This window comes from Sander lucioperca, chromosome 10 (assembly GCF_008315115.2).
Source record: "Sander lucioperca isolate FBNREF2018 chromosome 10, SLUC_FBN_1.2, whole genome shotgun sequence".
NCBI lineage: Eukaryota > Metazoa > Chordata > Actinopteri > Perciformes > Percidae > Sander > Sander lucioperca.
In genome coordinates this window covers 8,624,188-8,644,777 of record NC_050182.1, presented here as the reverse complement: position 1 = coordinate 8,644,777, position 20,590 = coordinate 8,624,188, and the positions used below count along the sequence as shown (strand labels likewise).

General features: G+C 39.2%; 1 protein-coding gene across 1 annotated transcript in view; it reads right to left on the bottom strand.

The window, feature by feature from the left end:
- Nucleotides 1-17,134: 17,134 nt before the first annotated feature.
- Nucleotides 17,135-20,590, bottom strand: part of LOC116058371 — a 72,171-nt gene continuing 68,715 nt past the window's right edge. Inside the window, exons 41-44 of the mRNA XM_036006114.1 lie at nt 20,229-20,511; nt 19,391-19,536; nt 18,917-19,199; nt 17,135-17,743 (exon numbers count right to left, since the gene is read on the bottom strand). Of these exons, the coding sequence (XP_035862007.1) occupies nt 17,596-17,743; nt 18,917-19,199; nt 19,391-19,536; nt 20,229-20,511 (860 nt within the window). The 3' untranslated portion in view covers nt 17,135-17,595. The remainder of the gene's footprint in view (nt 17,744-18,916; nt 19,200-19,390; nt 19,537-20,228; nt 20,512-20,590) is intronic.

Genomic DNA, 20,590 nt, shown 5'->3' with positions numbered 1-20,590 from the left:
CAGAACAGCTTCGGAGTCATTGGAACGATTATAGGACTTCTTTGGGGTTGAATGGTGGTCATCTCTCCCCCCCCTAGCGCCTGTGTGAAAAATCACCCTTGCAACTTTAGCGTCAGGAAGTATGGCGTGATATCAGGTCTCGCACTGGTCATGGCTGAGCCGGCTAAACAGAAGTAGAAAGCTAGGAAAGCATTGTTGGAGGAACAGAGGAAGAGGAAACGGCAGACTGACCGAGAGAGGAGTCAGACACGAGGAAACATAGGAGCTGCTTTTTCAGAATGGCGAGAACTGAGACAGAACGATGCTGACCTGGCATTGTTGCTGTTGTACTTGTGAGTATCTCTGATCAGAAACTTTCTCTGCCTCAGAGTTTCTTGTCAGCTTGATGTTGGCAAACGCTAGTTGCTTCTGCTCCGACAGCGTTCTCAGGCCATCAGAGGAAAACAGAATAATGTTACGGACACGGGAGAGAAAACCTCAGTGGACATGGATCTGTTAATGTTACGGACCCAGGAGAGAAAAACCTCAGTGGACATGGATCTGTCGTTCACCGGCTTCTTTTAAAACAAATGATCACATGACCAGAGGGAGAAGATGGGAGGGGGGAGAGTGGGGGGCTCTATAGAGAAACCTGTAGGGGGGGGGGGGCTCTATAGAGAAACCTGTAGGGGAGAAACCTGTAGGGGGGGGCTCTATAGAGAAACCTGTAGGAGAGAAACCTGTAGGGGAGGGGGGGATTACTCTACAGAGAAACCTGTAGGGGAGAAACCTGTAGGGGGGCTCTATAGAGAAACCTGTAGCTCTATAGAGAAACCTGTAGGGGGGGTTCTATAGAGAAACCTGTAGGGGGGCTCTATAGAGAAACCTGTAAGCGGGGCTCTATAGAGAAACCTGTAGGGGGGGTTCTATAGAGAAACCTGTAGGGGAGAAACCTGTAGGGGGGCTCTATAGAGAAACCTGTAGGGGGGGGGCTCTATAGAGAAACCTGTAGGGGGGGCTCTATAGAGAAACCTGTAGGGGGGCTCTATAGAGAAACCTGTAGGGGCTCTATAGAGGAACCTGCCAGCAAAAAGAGAGGAAACAGCGAAGAAATGGCCCAAACTGCATAGCACCTCTTTAAAGACGGTCCCAACAAAAAAAGAAACCTGTGTATCTGTGTCAGTTTCTGATGTGAACAGCTGCAGTCGGAGTCAACAGAGTCAGATTACACACACACAGACACACACACAGACACACAAACACACACAGACACACACGCACACAGACACACACAGACACGCGCACAGACACACACACACACACACACACACACATTCTGACCCAGTAATTCCTGGGTTAGAAATCTGACCTCTGACCCACTTCTCCAGTTTACATACCACAACAACAACACACACACACACACACACACACACACACACACACACAGACACATACACACAGAGACACACACACACACACACACACACACACACAGACACATACACACAGAGACACACACCCACACACACAGACACATACACACAGAGACACACACACACACAGACACCCAAACACACACATACACACAGAGACACACACACACACACACACACACACACACAGACAGACACACACAGCCATGCATCAGTGGTGTAGCCAGACCTTCCTTTGCAGTGCTGTGGAGACAGAGCTGGACATTAGAGACCAAAGTAATAATAACAATAGAAAGACATGTTGTGTCCTCGTGTTACGGCCTCGTCGCCTCTCTCAGCCTGCGTGTGATTGGTCGAGGCCCGGCAGTCACTCGCTCACACACGCCACTTTATTAATACCTCTTCTGTAAACTGTCTGTAAGAACATTTAGGTTTTGTGAACTATTTCTGCTTTTTAGAGCAAAACCATAAATAGTTCCCTATCTAGTGGGCAGCGATGGAAGAAGTATTCAGATTACTGCAGTAAAAGTACTAATTCCACACTGTATAAATACTCTGTTACAGTGAAAATGTTACTTCAGTTAAAGTGTGTACGTATCATCAGGAGAATGTAGTTAAAGTATCAAAACATAGTAGAAAGTGGAAAGGATCCAACCAGTTGTTAATGGTCTACACACACACACACACACACACACACACACACACACACACACACACACACACACAAACACACACTCACACACACACACACACACACACACACAAACACACACTCACACACACACACACACACACACACACACACACACACAGAGACACACAGACACACACACACAGACACACACAGTTGTGTGTGTAATGGTCTAATCATCTCAGCGTGACTTGTAGCCGTTATATTGTCGGCTAGTTTACTTTATAATAAAACATCAGATTTTATAAACTACATGTGTTTAGTGTGCAGTAATCTTAATGTGTAAAGTAACTAGTAACTAAAGCTGTAACAGATGAATGTAGTGGAGTAACTAAAGTAAGTAGTAACTAAAGCTGTAACGGATGAATGTAATGGAGTAACTAAAGTAACTAGTAACTAAAGCTGTAACAGATGAATGTAGTGGAGTACCTAAAGTAACTAGTAACTAAAGCTGTAATAGATGAATGTAGTGGAGTAACTAAAGTAACTAGTAACTAAAGCTGTAACAGATGAATGTAGCGGAGTAACTAAAGTAACTAGTAACTAAAGCTGGAACAGATGAATGTAATGGAGTAACTAAAGTAACTAGTAACTAAAGCTGTAACAGATGAATGTAGTGGAGTAACTAAAGAAACTAGTAACTAAAGCTGTAACAGATGAATGTAGTGGAGTAAAAAGTACAATATTTCTCTCTGAAATGTAGAAGTAGAAAGTGGTATGAAGTGCAGTTGCACTATTAACCCACCAGGTGGCTCCAAAACTCTACATTTATACTCAGCAAAAAAAGAAACGTCCTCTCACTTTCAACTGCTTTTATTTTCAGCTTACTTAACATTCGTAAAACTTTGTATGAACATAACAAAATTCAACTACTAAGAACTAAACTGAACAACATTTCACAGACATGTGACTAACAAATGGAAAAATGTGTCTCTGAACAAAGGAAGGTCAAAATCAAAAGTTGCAGAACGTTACAGGGAAGACCTCCCCCTCCCTCATGTGGTCCCCTTCCTGCAGGCCCGTCCTGACATCACCCTCCAGCTTGATAATAACCAGCCATACCGCTAGTTCTGTGCGCGATTTCCTGCAAGACAGGAATGTTACCGGCAATTTCCACTGGATGCGGAACGTCTGCGGACCGGCTCCGCTGCGGAACGGCTGCGTGCTCCGCCGTCCATCAATACCCACCAGGTCCGGATTTGTTGCGGCACGGCTGCGGCCATGACTGACAGCTGTAGTCACGAGGACCCACGAGATCTCACAAATTCACGTAGAATAGAACCACAAAACCAACACCAGTTAGTTTCCATCCAGAGGAGTAGAGGGGAAACTACTCTGAGCTGTGTTTTCAAGGTGTAGTGCAGGGAAATATGATCCGCCGTGAGCACGGTGGATTTTACTTTGAAAATTAACCAGATTTTTATTTTGTTTCTGTGCTCGACTTCCTGTCCCGCACTATCTGCCGTGTGCTGAATTGCTGCGGAGCTCTCCGGCGTCCGGCAAAAATAGAAGCTCTGCGTATCTGCTCCGGAGGGCTGGGACCGCTGGAGCTGGGACGGAGTCGGGACGCAGACGTTCTGCAGTCAGTGGAAATACACACACTGACTTTAATGGAAACCTAATGACTCTGTCGACGTTCCGGAGCCGTTCCGCATCCAGTGGAAATTGTTCTGCCATGGCCAGCGAAGAGCCCAGATCTCAATCCCAGCATGTCTGGGACCTGTTGGATCGGAGGGTAAGGGCGAGAACTATGCCCCCCAGAAATGTCCGGGAACTTTAAGGTGCCTTGGTGGAAGAGTGGGGTAACATCTCACAGCAAGAACTGGCAAACCTGGGACTGTACATGAAGAGGAGATGTACTGCAGTACTTAATGAACTGGCCAGGCTGGTGCAGTACATGAGGAGGAGATGCACTGCAGTACTTAATGAACTGACCAGTCTGGTGCAGTACATGAGGAGGAGATGTACTGCAGTACTTAATGAACTGGCCAGTCTGGTGCAGTACATGAGGAGGAGATGTACTGCAGTACTTAATGAACTGGCCAGTCTGGTGCAGTCCATGAGGAGGACTAGGACTATGCAGTACTTAATGCAGCTGGTGGCCACACCAGATACTGACTGTGACTTTTGATTTTGACCATCCTTTGTTCAGGGACACATTTTTCCATTTCTGTTAGTCACATGTCTGTGAAACGTTGTTCAGTTTCGTTCTTAGTAGTTGAATTTTGTTATGTTCATACAAAGTTTTACGCATGTTAAGTTAAAATAAAAATGAAAATAAAAGCAGTTGAAAGTGAGAGGACGTTTCTTTTTTTGCTGAGTTTATAAACAGCACATACATTTTGTAGAAATTCATTAAAGAGGCTGTTTCCAACTCTGTTCCCCATGCAGACGTATTGTGTCCCTGTGGGAGTCTTTGTATCAGTGTCTCTGTATATCTGTATACAGTGTTGGGAAGGATACTTTCAAAACGTATTCCGTTACAGAATACAGAATACATGCCCAAAAATGTAATTTGTAACGTATTCCGTTACGTTACTCAAGCTGAGTAACGTATTCTGAATACTTGGATTACTTCCACATTGAATTGCATTTTATAAGTGTAGGAATGCGGCCATCACATACAGCTTACTAAACAGGCCTATTCTGGTGTGTTCTTCTGTTCCAACTGGCTAAATGTGTACCTAAACAAGCAGATAGATTTTTGTATTTGTAGTCCCGAACTGCATACTACAAAAATCTAACCGCAGTCTAAGCTACCGCAAGCTAATTTTAGCTAACGTTAGCTTGCATGTCAAACGGAGCTAGTCAGTCTTTCAACGGCTCTGGGGCTAGTACATCAGCACGTAGGAGAATGTAAAGTCGCATGTCAACTAACTGTATTCTAAATACCAACTATTTAAATTGTAACTGTAACGGAATACAGTTACTCATAATTTGTATTCTGAATACGTAATGCCGGTACATGTATTCCGTTACTCCCCAACACTGTCTGTATATCTGTATCAGTGTCTCTGTATATCTGTATCAGTGTCTCTGTATATCTGTATCAGTGTCTCTATATATCTGTATCAGTGTCTCTGTATATCTGTATCAGTCTCTCTGTATATCTGTATATCTGTATCTGAAAAAAGTCATAGTATAGTATGTTGAAAAAAGTAGAAAAAGCCATAGTATAGTAGTTAGGGTGACCAGAAGTCCTGATTCTGAGTTGCGTGTCCCGAGTCCCAACAAAAGCCTGTCGGGACGCTAAAATGTCTCGGTTTACACTAACCACTATGACAGTGTCCCAGTTGTCAGCGATTACATAGCTGACGTGGTCTTATTATAGCCTGATCATTAACTAAACCCATGTGTGTGTGTGTGTGTGTGTGTGTGTGTGTGTGTGTGTGTGTGTGTGTGTGTGTGTGTCAGTCAATCGTAGCAGTCTGCGTCTGAATAATCTGTGCAGCCAGCACAATGTAGGCTATATTCGTAAACATTGTTGTAATGCCTCTTCTTATCTGTCCTGTTTGAACCAGTCCCTCCAGGTCCGCTGGAAAGTCAGCGGATGAGCGTTGGGTGGAAATGAGGACATTCTAAGGCCCTGTTTACATGATGACTCTCGCGGGTGAAAACGAAAAAATATTTTATCGGATGTGCCTTTTGTGGAGTGGAAATCTTAAAAACGCTACACTGTCGCGTTACGGTCTAAAGGGTAAAAACAAAAAAGTTTGAAGACGGCGGTGTGGAGAGAAACGAGAAAAAGGCATCCAGGTAGTCCGTTGTTACGGAGTAGGCTACAGAAATTATAGGCTTCTGTTATCTAAAAGATTTTCAATGTAATGGCTCAATATTTAAATGATTTCGACAATGTGGATAAGGTTGTTATAGTTCAATGACCATATGTAGGCTATTCATTTGAGCCAGAGTAGGCTACAACGTTACTGATGAAGAGAAAGAGAGAGAGAGAGAGAGAGGCAGCAGCCAGCGGGCAGCAGCCAGCAGAGGCAGAGGAGGGTCTGCTTCAGCCTCCTTCAGGTGACTATACAAATCACAACATGTAAATAGGAACATGTTGGCGTTATTTTGTCACTTATTCGGAGCAGTAGGCTAGATGGAGCCGGTTACCTCCAGGATCTGTGCTAAGCTAGGCTAGTTGGAACCGGTTACCTCCAGGATCTGTGCTAAGCTAAGCTAGCGGTGGAGCCTTTTTGACATGCTATAGTATGACTTTTTTAGCACCTTTTTGGACATACTATACTATGACTTTTTTAATGACTTATTTCAACATACTATACTATGACTTTTTTATGACTTATTTCAACATACTATACTATGACTTTTTTATGACTTATTTCAACATACTATACTATGACTTTTTTGGGACGTTTTTTCAACATACTATAGTATGACTTTTTTTTTTACTTTTTTCAACATACTATACTATGACTTTTTTCAACATATACTATGACTTTTATCAATGTTTTCTGCATACTATACTATGACTTTTTATGACTTTTTTCGACATACTATACTATGACTTTTTTGTAACTTTTTTGACATACTATACTCTGACTTTTTTGTGACCTTTTTGACATACTATGACTTTTTTTTTTTTACTTTTTTCGCCATACTATAATGACTTTTTTGTGACTTTTTGCGGCATACTATAATATGACTTTTATCACTTTTTTCGACATACTATATTATGACTTTTTTAGCACTTTTTTCGACATAATATACTATGACTTTTTCAGCACTTTTTTCGACACACTATACTACGACTTTTTGATGACTTATTTCGACATACTATACTATGACTTTTTTCGACATGTTCTCCTATGACTTTTTATCATTTTTTTCTACATACTATACTATGACTTTTTATGATTTTTTTTGACATAGTATACTATTAGTTTTTTATGACTTATTTTGACATTCTATACTGTACCTTTTATGACTTTTTTCAAAACACTATACTATGACTTTTTTAGCACTTCTTTTGACATACTATACTATGACTTTTTTATGACTTATTTCAACATACTATACTATGACTTTTTTGTACTTTTTTCAACATACTTTGACTTTTTTTTTTTTTTACTTTTTTCAACATACTTATACTATGACCTTTTATGACTTTTTTCGACATTCTATACTATGATTTTATATGACTTTTCGATATTCTTTACTTTGACTTTTTTGTGACTTTTTTCGATATACTATACTATGATTTTTCATGACTTTGTTTTGATATACTATACTATGATTTTTCATGACTTTGTTTTGATATACTATACTATGACTTTTTTTTTCCATATACTACACTATTACATTTCGTGACTTTTTTTGACATGCTATACTATGACTTTTTTATCACTTTTTTCGACATACTATACTATGACTTTTCTTGACAAATTATACTATGACTTTTTATGACTTTTTTGACATGCTATACTATAAGTTTTTATTATTTTTTTGAAAGAATAAACATTTACTTGTTGACTAAAGTTTTATTTCAGATCTCACCTTTTATCCATTAGAATTTCTACCACAAACTTTGTGTCAGAAGTGGGATGGCGTTGCATGATTTGCTCTTGGAGCCCGGTTCAGCGGTGACTGATCATCCTGGGGGAGAACTTCCCCAGCCTCTACCTCGTTGATGTTTCAGAGATAATAGGACTGGCTGTTGGTGGCCCCAGATAGTCACCACCGTCATCTCAAGAGAGTCGGATCACGTTGTCTTAAAGTGCCCATATTATGAAAAAAATCACTTTTTCTGGGATTTGGGATGTTATGTTGTGTCTCTGGTGCTTCCACACACATACAAACTTTGAAAAAAATCCACCCATACTGTTTAGAGTGAGATACGGTTCCTGAATGTGTCCTGCCTTCAGTCTCTGGGTGAGCTGTTGAAAATCGACACGGCTTGTGACGTCACAAGCCGAAATGAGCAGGCTAACCGCAACCATTAGCTCGTAGCGTTAGCATGCTAACGCTATGGCTAACGCTAGCATGCTACCTCGTTCTCAATAGCAAAGCACTGCTACAACACACACAAGTTCACCATAATCTACAAAAGAACTACTTACATGTGCGCCCTCATTTAGAAGTCTCCCAGCTAATCCTGCCTTGTAACTGACCAAAGTTGTAGAAACAGCCTTTCTTTTACTGTCTATGGAGCTAGCTAGCTGACATGATCTACATCTGAGCTACTGGGCATGTGCAGTGCAATCAAAGATAGTACAGAAGAAGAAGAAGAAAAGAGGTCTCACTCTGTAGCTAAAACAGAGACCAGCTGGAAAGAGGATCTGCAGCAGTGAGAGAGAGCACTGCAGTACAACACGAATATGGTGTTTTTTGAAAATTAAACCATGTAAACCTATTCTGGTACAACCTTAAAATACAATTATGAACCTGAAAATGAGCATAATATGGCTGCTTTAAGCAGTGAGAAATCTGAAATAATTCAACTTTGACTGATTTAACTTTGACCACTTTATAAGGTTTTGGGTTTTGCTCTGTTCTCCCACTGCCGCCTTTGGTCCTGGCATTAAGGGCCGAGAATTACGTGCGTCGTAGACACACTAGAGCTAAGTAATTACTATGTTCAGGAGAACACGACATTCTGGGAATGCAGGTGGAAAGTACTTAGTGTAATTGCCGTTGTGTACCCTCTCATGTGTGTTTAAAGGATGTTTCCCAAACTTAGTTGCTGGTTTGCCGGCAGCCTAGTTATCAATAGTTATTATTCACATATTCATCATAAACCCTGATTTTGCCCTCACATTTCACCTAAATTACTTTAAAGTTCAAGAAGTATGTCATTGTTTATCAATTGTTCAAGCTCTTCATTAAAGTTGGTATATGAAGGTAATTAAGCGTGAAATATTCAAACCAAACGTCATGTTTTTATTGCTACACCATTCCATCAAAAGGAAATATTCTTGATGAGTTCTCCATCATTTTAGACACGTCCCCCAAAAGTATGTTCGCCCCACCAAATTTCAGATAAGTATAAGATCATACCAGTAGAAAATGTAACTACAGATGTGACTGTCTATCAAAATTAAACTGATTTGATGCATGACTTACATCTAAGACAGGTATGTTGCTGCTTTCTCTGAAGATGTAGGAAAAACATTTAAACATGTACAGTATAGGCCTCTTAGCTATATGCTGTTGTTTCTCTCTGTATGCTGTGCTACCCAAAAAATATACTCATTTGAAAAGACAGCCAAGCAAGTCTGGACAAACAGACAATGAGGAAAAACACAAACACATGTAGTATATGACCATTCTATAACTTTCTATAAACTTTGCTTAAAGGTTTGTTATAAGGGAGTCCTATGAACTTTACTCTACATTCACTGAGAACATCTGGAAATTGTTAACATGAGTAGGGGTCCCCCCAAGACAGAAGAGACCTTTTTTGGAGTTGTGCCAGATAACAGGCATCGATTGGTCAGTTACCCATCCAATGGTATACTTACAAAATTACGTCCTATGTTGATACAATGCATAGGATATATACGTTGCTCACACAAAGAAAAGTCAGAGCGGCAAATTTTGAAGATTGGGTCGGTCGTCTCTCCAGATATCCATGGGTCTGTTAAATTGATGCTGAATCTTTGTTTGTAATAAACCTTTTTATAATCAAGATCAGTGTCGGCGGATTCCTCTTCATACAGCATCACAGCATTACTATTTAAGACACCACAATTTTGGCGACGAGGATGGGATCGGTTGCATCTCCCAGGTCATCGTTTCATCATGGGCAACCAGGGACTGACTCCCGCTTCATTGGTCGACTATGAGGTGAGCTTTCTCACAATTTGGGCGCTGGTCAGTTCATGTGTGGCTCTGTGTGTGCGTTGAGGGATTGCACCGTGTCGAATCTGTGTGTATTTTGTGTAGTGATTGCTGTGTGATGGGGTTCCGTTTTAATTTATTTGCGTTAAAATCAACGCAGACAGAGGGAAGTGTGAGTTAACATATGAGAAATAAGAAGAAAACAAAGCAAATGCTTTAAGGAAGCTAGAGAAACAGAGGAAAGGGAATATGAGACAAATGAAGCAAAGGCATAAAAAAGTTAGAGAAACAGAGGAAAAGGAAATTTAAGTGAAGAAATAGAGAAAAGGGAGAAAAAAGTAAGGGATTAAGGAATATTCACATAGATAATGTGAAAAGATTTTAAGGAATAGGCAAATTGGATTAAAGAAAACAGTTGATAACCCTGGCCAGGGCAATTTGGCTTAAACAACATAAAGAAAGAAAAAGGAAACAAGAGAAAATAAAAACAAGAAGTAATAAGGAGAAGATAAAAGGAAATAAGAGAAAATAAAAGAATACAGAAAAGAACAGGAACAATAAAGAGAAACCAACAAAAACAAAGAATAAAGGATAACGCCGTTAATCTGATAAAAAGCCCTTTGAAAAAAGGCGATCACAGGTGGGCCGTAGTCTTGAACTTTTATTAGATGAAAAGTTTGAGCCAGTTCTGAGAACTGAGGTGTAGACTAACAGTTCAATGGTAAGTTTACCACTCGATGCATTGTTGACGAATAATGTTCGAAGCAGACCCCATTGGACGTCTATACCTAGGTAGCAAAATAACAAAAAAAAAAAAAAGACAAAAAAAACAATACGGCGGAAAGCAGACTCTCTTTAGGAATTACATGCATGAATGATGTCGACTTTTGTGTGTATGAGAGAGAGTGTGTGTGAGCAGCGGTGTGAGTGTGAACAGTGGTGTTTCTGCTGTGTGTGTGATAGGCTGTGCGTGCGTCATAAGGATCCTAATATATTAGATATATATATACATATATGTTTTGGTTGAAAACAGGAGTTTTAGTTATCTGTAAGGAAAAATATTCTGTTCATTATGGCTAAAATTCTCTCTTTGTCTCTTTTTGAAGAGAATGTTTTCAAAAGTGTTAAAATGTATGAGCCTTCTTTGGGAGGACTTTTGTTTAATAATCTTATGAGTCTTCTTCGAAGGAGAACGTTTTCAGAAATTGCTAAAACTTATGAGCCCCTTTGGAGGACGTGAAAATAGATTAGTCTAACCTATAGTATAAATAAGAAGCTTCAAACTAGTATTTGTGTTTTATGTTTTGTGTTGGTTTGTTTTGTCCTGTGTCATTGTTGTTTTAATGTGGTCTGTTGAAGGGAAAAATGGAGAGACAATAGGTCTGTCTGTTGAGAGAATTTGTAAGAATCATTAAGTTTTCTCTGATTTCTTTGAGATTGTTTAAACTGCTTTATGATAGCATATTGCTATTTGCATTATCTGCCGCTTTGAAACTAGTGAGATTAAGAAATTTTATGTTGAAGTAAGCTGAGTGATTCTTTAGCTATTCTTTTGGTTGAGTGTGAGCCTAAGTTCCTTAACTCCAGTGGAGTTCCACTCACTGTGGAATCACACTGCTGACTGATCTGCGCATGCCCAAGAATGCTAGGAATTCAAGTTTTCACAGAAAGTTTAGACCACTCCTTGCCTGCACTAAAGGCAGAGACGGAGCAGCTAAAGGAGAAGGGGGGTTAAGTGTAGCTTAGTAAAACATTAAAGTGGCTGTTGCTTGACTATGAAACTGTGCGATTAAGATCCATTAAATTTATAAATGAGAGTTATGTTGATGGATAAAAAAAAAAGAGAGAGAAAATGTCATAAACACCTAGAGAATGGCATTAGAATTTGAAATGTCCTTCTAATTAGGAAGCCTTAACTATGCTTGCTTCTGAAGCATGATAAGAAAAATTGGGAGAAAGATTTGAGGAAAAAAGTAGGATAATAAGGCTCAGGCCTGAAAGAAAAAGGAAAAAAGGAGAGATTAATAGTTGGCATAGGTGATTTGCTGGAACTCAAATCAGTGATTGATCACCCTGGATTAAGAAAAGTCCAGCCTCTATACCTCTATTGAAAGTAAGAGATGAGAGGACTGATTGATGGGCTTCAGGATTGTCACCGCTGCCATTTTAAAATGTTGGACCACTTGTTTTGAGTGGCGAGGCATCTAAAATGATTTTACTTTGAATAAAACAATTCAAAATTTGATAATTATATAAGGTTTTTGATTTTGCTAAAGTTCTCCACTGTCACCTGTGGTTATGTCATTGCACCAAGGAAATGAGTGACATTTGTGAAGGTGGAAAACAGAATGAATGAATCTGATTCCTGTAAAGAAACAGCGAGTAATTCAATCCTAATCAAACATTTTGTCTTTTGTTACAAAAGATGGTCAGGAAAGCTGAGAGAAGATGTTAAGTGTACGCTGTATAAAGGGAAAAGAAAGTTTTATGGGATAATGGAAAAAGGCATGACTTTAAGAGAAAGTTAAGGGTACAATAAGGTACTAAGGTGGTTAAAGACAGAAAGAGAGTGTTGAGAAAGTGACAGAAAGACAAAGAAAGAGATAAATGTACTTTTGAATTAGGATACTGGAGTTCATACTAATATTGTTGTTACAGAGACAACTGTAGCATTGGGGTTACAATCTACAGGAGGGTAAATGTTTTGATGAAAATAGTAAAAACTGCTATACCATAAGCACAAAACTTAGGGAAAAGAGATAAATCATGTCATTTTCAGGAATGACTAATGGTAATTTTCAAGACAAATTGCTTTTGGATATTATTGTAATCTGACATATAAGAAATTAATTAGGATTTGTGTAGAACAAACATATGTTTATGGAATATGATGTTTTATTGTTGTTAGACTGTCCAACAAATATATAGGCCTATAAGTCCAGTTGAACTGATTAGCTGTTGAAATATTTAGTTAGTTGACAGGACTGTTGGGATCATTTCTAGTTTCAGAAATGTGAGGATTTTTCTACATTGTTACTTTTGATACTTTAAGTACATATTTTATGATACTTTTCTTACTTAGGTAATATTTTTGTAGCAACATTTTGAATCAATGAGGTCATAGGTTAGAAGCAAGAAAACTAAAATGAGTATGATTAAAAGTACAAGTAATGCTTCTCGGAGGTGTTGTGTTTTGTGTTTATTCAGTGTGCCTCGATGGATGTCAGAGCAGACCTGTCTTACTCCTCTACAAGCTGATTTGTTTGGTCCCATCCCCCACCCACTTGCACCAGAAACTGCATCTGGAGCTGGAGCAGCAGAGAAGGAGGGGCGACAGATTAATAACTGTCTATGGTTAAGTGACTGAAGTGGACACCCAGATGGCTGTCAGGGCATGACCAGAGACTGACATTAAAGAAGTAACGTCACACATGCCTACAAAGTACTTTGGTGAAACATTCACAGATGAACTAATAATTGAGAAGCTGAAACAACCATAGAGATGAATCCAAGCTCCAAAAGTAAGAAGAAAATGAAACATCTGGAAACCAAGGACAGACTGAGGTTTAGCAAGACAAAGGATGATGATGATGATGATGAACAGAGTGATTCAGAAGAGTGTGATGAAAGTGAAGATGGAGACAGCGATGAAGATTTAGAGAGCAGAGGAGCTACAGGATTTCATCCTGCAGCGTCTAGCATAGAAGAGATTGAAAAAGACATGGAGCAATGCATGTCATACTTGGAGAAGCTGAAGATTCAGAGGGACAAATTGCTGAAAAAAGAGTCCCAAAAAATAAAAGAACAGGACCGAGAAACTCTTAGAAAACTCAATCAAATGCAGCTGGTGGAGAATAAGAAGGACAAGAAGCAGGGTTTGGTTAGGCAGAATCAATGCCCACCAAATCAACATTCACCGCCACAACTTCAGCCGAGCCACGTCCAACCGCAATTGCTCCAACCACCATTAGTGGTTCCAGTTGTTTTATATCCAGTTTGTGGACAGATACAGAACTGGAGAGGAAGAGGACGAGGAAGCTTAGGCAGAGGAAGAGGAAGAAGATTTGATTCATACTTTATGCAATCACCACAAGCGTGTTTTACTTGTGGACAGGATGGACACTTTGCCCGTGATTTTAATAGACCAGGAAGAAACTCCAGAGGAAATTACAGAAGAGGACCGACGAACCCTTACAGGGGTCCGGAACCAGGATTCTAGAGATGCCCAGAAGATCTGAAAAGGGGGTGTCAGCTGGTGTCATCAGGACCAGAAAGGGATCCAACAATTGAGCTCAAGGACAAGGACAGTCACAAGTTTATACAGATCTGCACAGATGAGCGTTGACATCAGCAGACTGACCAGAGAAAGAGGGAGGAGTGAGAGAGATCGGATTTGCTCTGACGCATCGACACACTGACGCATCGACGCATCGACGCATCGACGCATCGACGCATTGACGCATCAACACATAAAAAGGAGGTAATGCACCGACAAACACACAATTTGAAAATACAATTACTCTAAAGAAGTAATTATTTTTACTTTTAAAATAGAGTTACTCCTATGTGAATACACCTATGTGAAGGGTTAAGACATCTAAATTAAGCAAATTGGTATGAAAACCTTACATTTCGTCAGTACTGGTGAAATCTATTCTGTTAAATTTGTAATGATTTTCCTGTGACAGCTTCTAACAAGACTAGTGACAAATATGCTACTTTGGTTGCTGTGTCAGGAAATGTTAAAAGAACATTTCACTGTTTTATTTTTGTGGTCCAATGACATAGGCAACTTTTGAAGATGTTTCTATTATTTGATTGTTGCCCAGATAATTTATTGGGAAGTAATTTCATGTATGAATTTGAATTGGATTGATGTAAAGTTGTTACAAACAGCAGATTGAGAGTGCTGTTCTCAGAATTTGGTTAAAAGTAAGCTTAGAACAATTGTGTAACTATAAGTAAAATAGGGATGCATAGAGAATGCATAAAAACATTAGCAGTGATAATGTGAGAAAAGATAAGACAACTTCCAATCACAGATATATTTTAGTCAAATTAAAAGTTTGTTTGCATTGGTTTATTTTCTGTTTATAGTGTACCAGTCATTTGTTCATGACTTCTCTCTAAGATTTGCGAATGGAAATCAGTTATTATAGCCCAATGATGGATCGGCATTTTTTGTTATTTATATAGAGGTTTAGAAATCTGATTTGAATTTCACTATTCTGCATAAGTTGCAGTGGTGTTAATGAAGTCTGTAGAGTTAAAGGGTAAAAACCAAATAATAATAACTTACAAAAACTCCAGAGTGAAGCTCTGTAGTTCATTGAATTTTGATATTGATTACAATTTTGGCTTATTAATTACTGAGACAATTTACTGGAGAGGAACGATTGTTCTGCATATTACATTAGCAAGCAGACTTGGTTTGTCTTGTGTCTAATTTAAACAGGAATGTCACATAGATGAGGTTGACAGAGTTGGACATAAGGAGATTTATTACACCCACCATCTGGTAACCAAACAGTGAGGAGAGACTTTTGTGTGGTACTTTGTACAAAGCAAGTAATTACATGCTATAAAATGATTGGCTCTTTAAATAAGTTTGGTCTTCTCTAATCCCCAATTGGCTACACCAAGACGTGTTAAAAAGGGATGTTTATGATTTGTTTGATTTAATTTGTTGACGGTGTGATTGATGCATCAGGATAAGAGTTATTTCTTAGAAACCATAACTTTTGTTGCTGACTATCAATGGTCGGCGAAGAGGGAATTAGACATTTTGTTTAAAATGAGGGTTTGGTTTAATTTTTCAGTTTTTTTTTACTGTATGCTTTTTTTTCACATTTCTTTGGATTTTGTAGTGGTATTTAGTATCGTCTTATTAATCAAAGGGGGGAAATGGAATTGGAATGTGATTCATATTATTATATATTATTTTTGATATTATTATTTATTATATATTATTTTTGATATTATTATTTTTTATTTTTATTTGATGTTTTTAATTTTCATGTGTTGTTTTGCAAACGATACTGGTCAGTGTTTTCTTTTCTTCCAGAGCATATGGGGTAATGTGCAGAGGGAGATTCAGATACAAATATGGACAATATGAAGGAACTAGGAGACTTCTGAACCAGGATGGTGTGGATCTGTTCAGATTTCACCACATCAACATTACTGAGAAGCTGCAATGTAGTGGACTACATTCCTGTGTTTGTCTGATATATATATACATGTTTGCAGAGTAACATATACTATGTATAATGTTCTTGCATTGATTGTTTGAAGAATGATGTTTTTTGTCATGAAGTGAATATATGGAGATCTCAGATGTTTTTCTTTTTTGACGCTTAGGGAAATGGGGTCTAGGCAGGAAATAGAAGTCCTTTTTTCAGATCCGAAGGGTCGACCTGCCTGAATTTGGACATTGTTTTGATTTTATTTCATTTTCTGAGGTTTTCACATGTAATCGCTTAAACCCTAATTCTACATAAATTGATAAAGATTTATTTTCTAATTGATCTGGAGTACCAAGGTGGTCGCCTAGGCAGAGGGACCGTGAGAGAATTTTCCTATCTTGATTGATTGATGGTTATTTGAAAAGACAGCTGCCAGATGGGTTTTTCGCTCTCACACTCCAACAATTAAGTTTTGTTACACTCTATAAATTTGTTTACACTCCGAAAGTTATATTATAAGGAACATGTTATAATGAGAAATGTTATTCCTACTCTTCTTGTTTTCGAGACTTTATTAAGTCTCGAAGGGGGGAAATATGTAGTATATGACCATTCTATAACTTTCTATAAACTTTGCTTAAAGGTTTGTTATAAGGGAGTCCTATGAACTTTACTCTACATTCACTGAGAACATCTGGAAATTGTTAACATGAGTAGGGGTCCCCCCAAGACAGAAGAGACCTTTTTTGGAGTTGTGCCAGATAACAGGCATCGATTGGTCAGTTACCCATCCAATGGTATACTTACAAAATTACGTCCTATGTTGATACAATGCATAGGATATATACGTTGCTCACACAAAGAAAAGTCAGAGCGGCAAATTTTGAAGATTGGGTCGGTCGTCTCTCCAGATATCCATGGGTCTGTTAAATTGATGCTGAATCTTTGTTTGTAATAAACCTTTTTATAATCAAGATCAGTGTCGGCGGATTCCTCTTCATACAGCATCACAGCATTACTATTTAAGACACCACACACACACACACAGATTTGCTTAAAAAGTAATGTTTATTTTGCAAGTATATTTAAGAAGAGTAGATAGAAACAAGCACAAGAAAAGTTACAACAAATACAATGCAGCCAGTGCACTGTATATAATTTCTCACCCGTTGCTTTCATTTTCCCACAGTTCTGTTTAATAATGCATCTCTCGCTGCTCTCATGGCACACAATAGTAGGTATAATCAGTTACTAGAGCTGTATGTCTTTTGTTCGCTATTTAAATTTGAACAATAACCTTTATTTTATGTTAGCTAATGTATAAAACAACCATCTGTATCAGTTTTACATAAAGCTTCAGCATACGATTGTCCTGACCTTATGTAATACCAAGTATTTTACTTCAGATATGCTCTGTGTGCGAATCAAAAACCAAATAAACCAAATACGCAAACTTGCATAGACTAGCGTTAAAATTAAGTGAACATGAAGAAATTATTTTAGAATCAATTTCCTATGATACTGTCCCAGTGACTTCCACCTCACACAGTGTCAGGTATTCTCGTCTTCCAGGAATCACAATGTTGACATAACGACCTTCCATTCCATTACACACAAAGGTTTGGGAGGTCCCAGCTTTGATAGACGAGATAACAGCACATCTGAAGAAAAATACAATGAAACAGAACTATGAGTAAAACTAGTAGTAGTAGATAACTTTATTGTCCCTGTGGGGCAGTTGGGTTTGCGGCATAGTCACAAGGCCCTTCATGACAAGACATCAGACATATGATACAAACAAATAGTCCCTATATCAGACACCGACAGACAACATGAAGAACATACATCACACACTACAATACACTATACACCCTTGGGTATGACCAGGCCAGCTGGACATCTAGCTTATTTTGACTGATTGAGTGATTTCTGGCTTGTAGTACAAAACAGAATTTGGATCTGTTCTTAGTAAGAAGGGGTTGGCAGAAATGACGCCTAGATGGCAGTAGTTTAAAATGAGATGCCAGGGGGGGTGTGCAGTCACATACAATGTTATTGGCCTTTCTCACCAGTCTGTCTTTGTAAATATGTTAAGCAGTAATGCTCGGTAGTGTTATCCCAAGTAACTTGCTGGCAGTTGTAACTGTTTTTCTGATTGTCTTTTTCTATGACTCAGTGGCATTTCCGAACCAGCAGATAATACAGCATGTTAAAACACTTTCAATAAAAACAGTATACAACATTGTAACTTGGTTACCACACAGACTATTAATAAATCTTACCACTAGTTGTACTTAAATTCTGATCAGGCTATTGCTGTGAAAACTATGGCTTTCTATTAGGGAAGTATGTAGATATCCAGTGCACTAATCTCCTGTAATTTACACTAAAGCTGTAATCGGGCCTTAAAAGTTAGGCCCGACAGAATTCGGCCCGAGCCCGACAAGTACATTTTGATTGACAGCTTTTTAAAAGCCTGAACCCGTTTACAGCCCGACATTATTCATATGTACGCACGCACACAGCTCTTTTGCCTTGTGTCAAGAATTAGTCATTTATAATGTTTTCACATAATTTATTCATGACTAACGTAGGCTATAGGCCACTTGGAAGTTGGAACAAAGAAAATAAAATAAGTCCTCCAGAGCCCAGCCTCAGTTTCACCTCCTCCTGACCTGGCGCAACCCGGAGAGCAAGCCTGAGCCCGGCCCGAGCCCGTGTACAATGATAGCATTTAGATCCGATGGGTTCGGGCAACGATTTTCAGCTCTAATTTACACATCCAATGTTAAATGTTTGAATCGAACACTGTATATGACAGAAAGTGCAGTTACCTGGGGTTACCATTGCCATTGTCATTGAGGGAATTTCCAATGCGGATCTCAGCACCATCGATTCTCCAGGCGCAACAATCTCCTCTGTTGGTGATGGTGACATTGTTGATCTGATATGTCTTCAGGAGGTCCAGTCTCCACCATGGTTTCAAATCTTTCTTAGTGTGGGTACAGGATCCCTCTCTCAGGTTGCTAGCACGATTCCCATCAATGGCCCTTTCAGGGACTTCATTCTCATACAAGGAGGACTGAATCACGTTTCCACCTCTAGCAATATTAGTATCTAGACAAGTTTACAAAATGTTCCATGAAAGACAGTTTATGGAAGGCATATTACATGTGTTGATCTGACCAAACTTTACACCAAAGAACAGGCAGTCAGTGTATTTGATTGAACTTTGAATGTGACTGTCTGCTCAACGTCATCTTTTGGTCATATTAAATGGTATAAATCCCCAGTTGGAGCAGTGTTACCTAAAGCCTGACCAGTGACTTCCACCTCGCACAGTGTCAGGTATTCTCGTCTTCCAGGAATCACAATGTTGACATAACGACCGTCCATTCCATTACACACAAAGTTTTGGGAGGTCCCAGCTTTGATAGACGAGATAACAGCACATCTGAAGAAAAAAAAAAAAAAAAAGAACAATAAGTAAAACTGGGTTACCACACAGACTATGAATAAATCTTACCACTAGTTGTACTTAAATTCTGATCATGGTATTGCTGTGAAAACTATGGCTTTCTATTAGGGAAGTATGTAGATATCCAGGGCACTAATCTCCTGTAATTTACACTAGAGCTGTAATCGGGCCTTAAAAGTTCGGCCCGACAAGGCCCGAGCCCGACAGAATTCGGCCCGAGCCCGACAAGTACATTTTGATTGACAGCTTTTTAAAAGCCTGAACCCGTTTACAGCCCGACATTATTCAAATGTGCGCACACACAGATCTTTTGCCTTTTCTCAAGAATGACTCATTTATAAATGTTTTAACATCATTTATTCATGACTAACGTAGGCTATAGGCCACTTGGAAGTTGGAACAAAGAAATAAAATAAGTCCTCCAGAGGCTAGCTTCCGTTTCACCTCCTCAGCATCCATTTTCATGCTAATCGAAACGCATCACCTGACAGCTCATTTACCGCGCAACCCGTAGCACAAGCCCGAGCCCGGCCCGAGCCCGTGTACAATGATAGAAATTAAGACCGAACCCGTCGGGTCCTGTCGAGTTCGAGCAAAGATCTTCAGCTCTAATTTACACATCCAATGTTAAATGTTTGAATCTAATATAAGACAGAAAGTGCAGTTACCTGGGGTTATCATTGCCATTGTCATTGAGGGAATTTCCAATGCGGATCTCAGCACCATTGATTCTCTCGGGGCAACAATCTCCTCTGTTGGTGATGGTGACAGTGTTGATCTGATATGTCTTCAGGAGGTCCAGTCTCCACCATGGTTTTAAATCATTGTTAGTGTGGGTACAGGATCCCTCTGCCCAGTCGCTAGCACGATTTCCATCAATGGCCCTTTCAGGGACGGCATTCCCATACTGGGATGACTGAATCACATTTCCACCTCTAGCAATATTAGGATCTAGACAAGGTTACAAAATGTTTCATTAAACAGAGAGTTTATGGAAGGCACAGACATATCACATGTGTTGATCTGACCA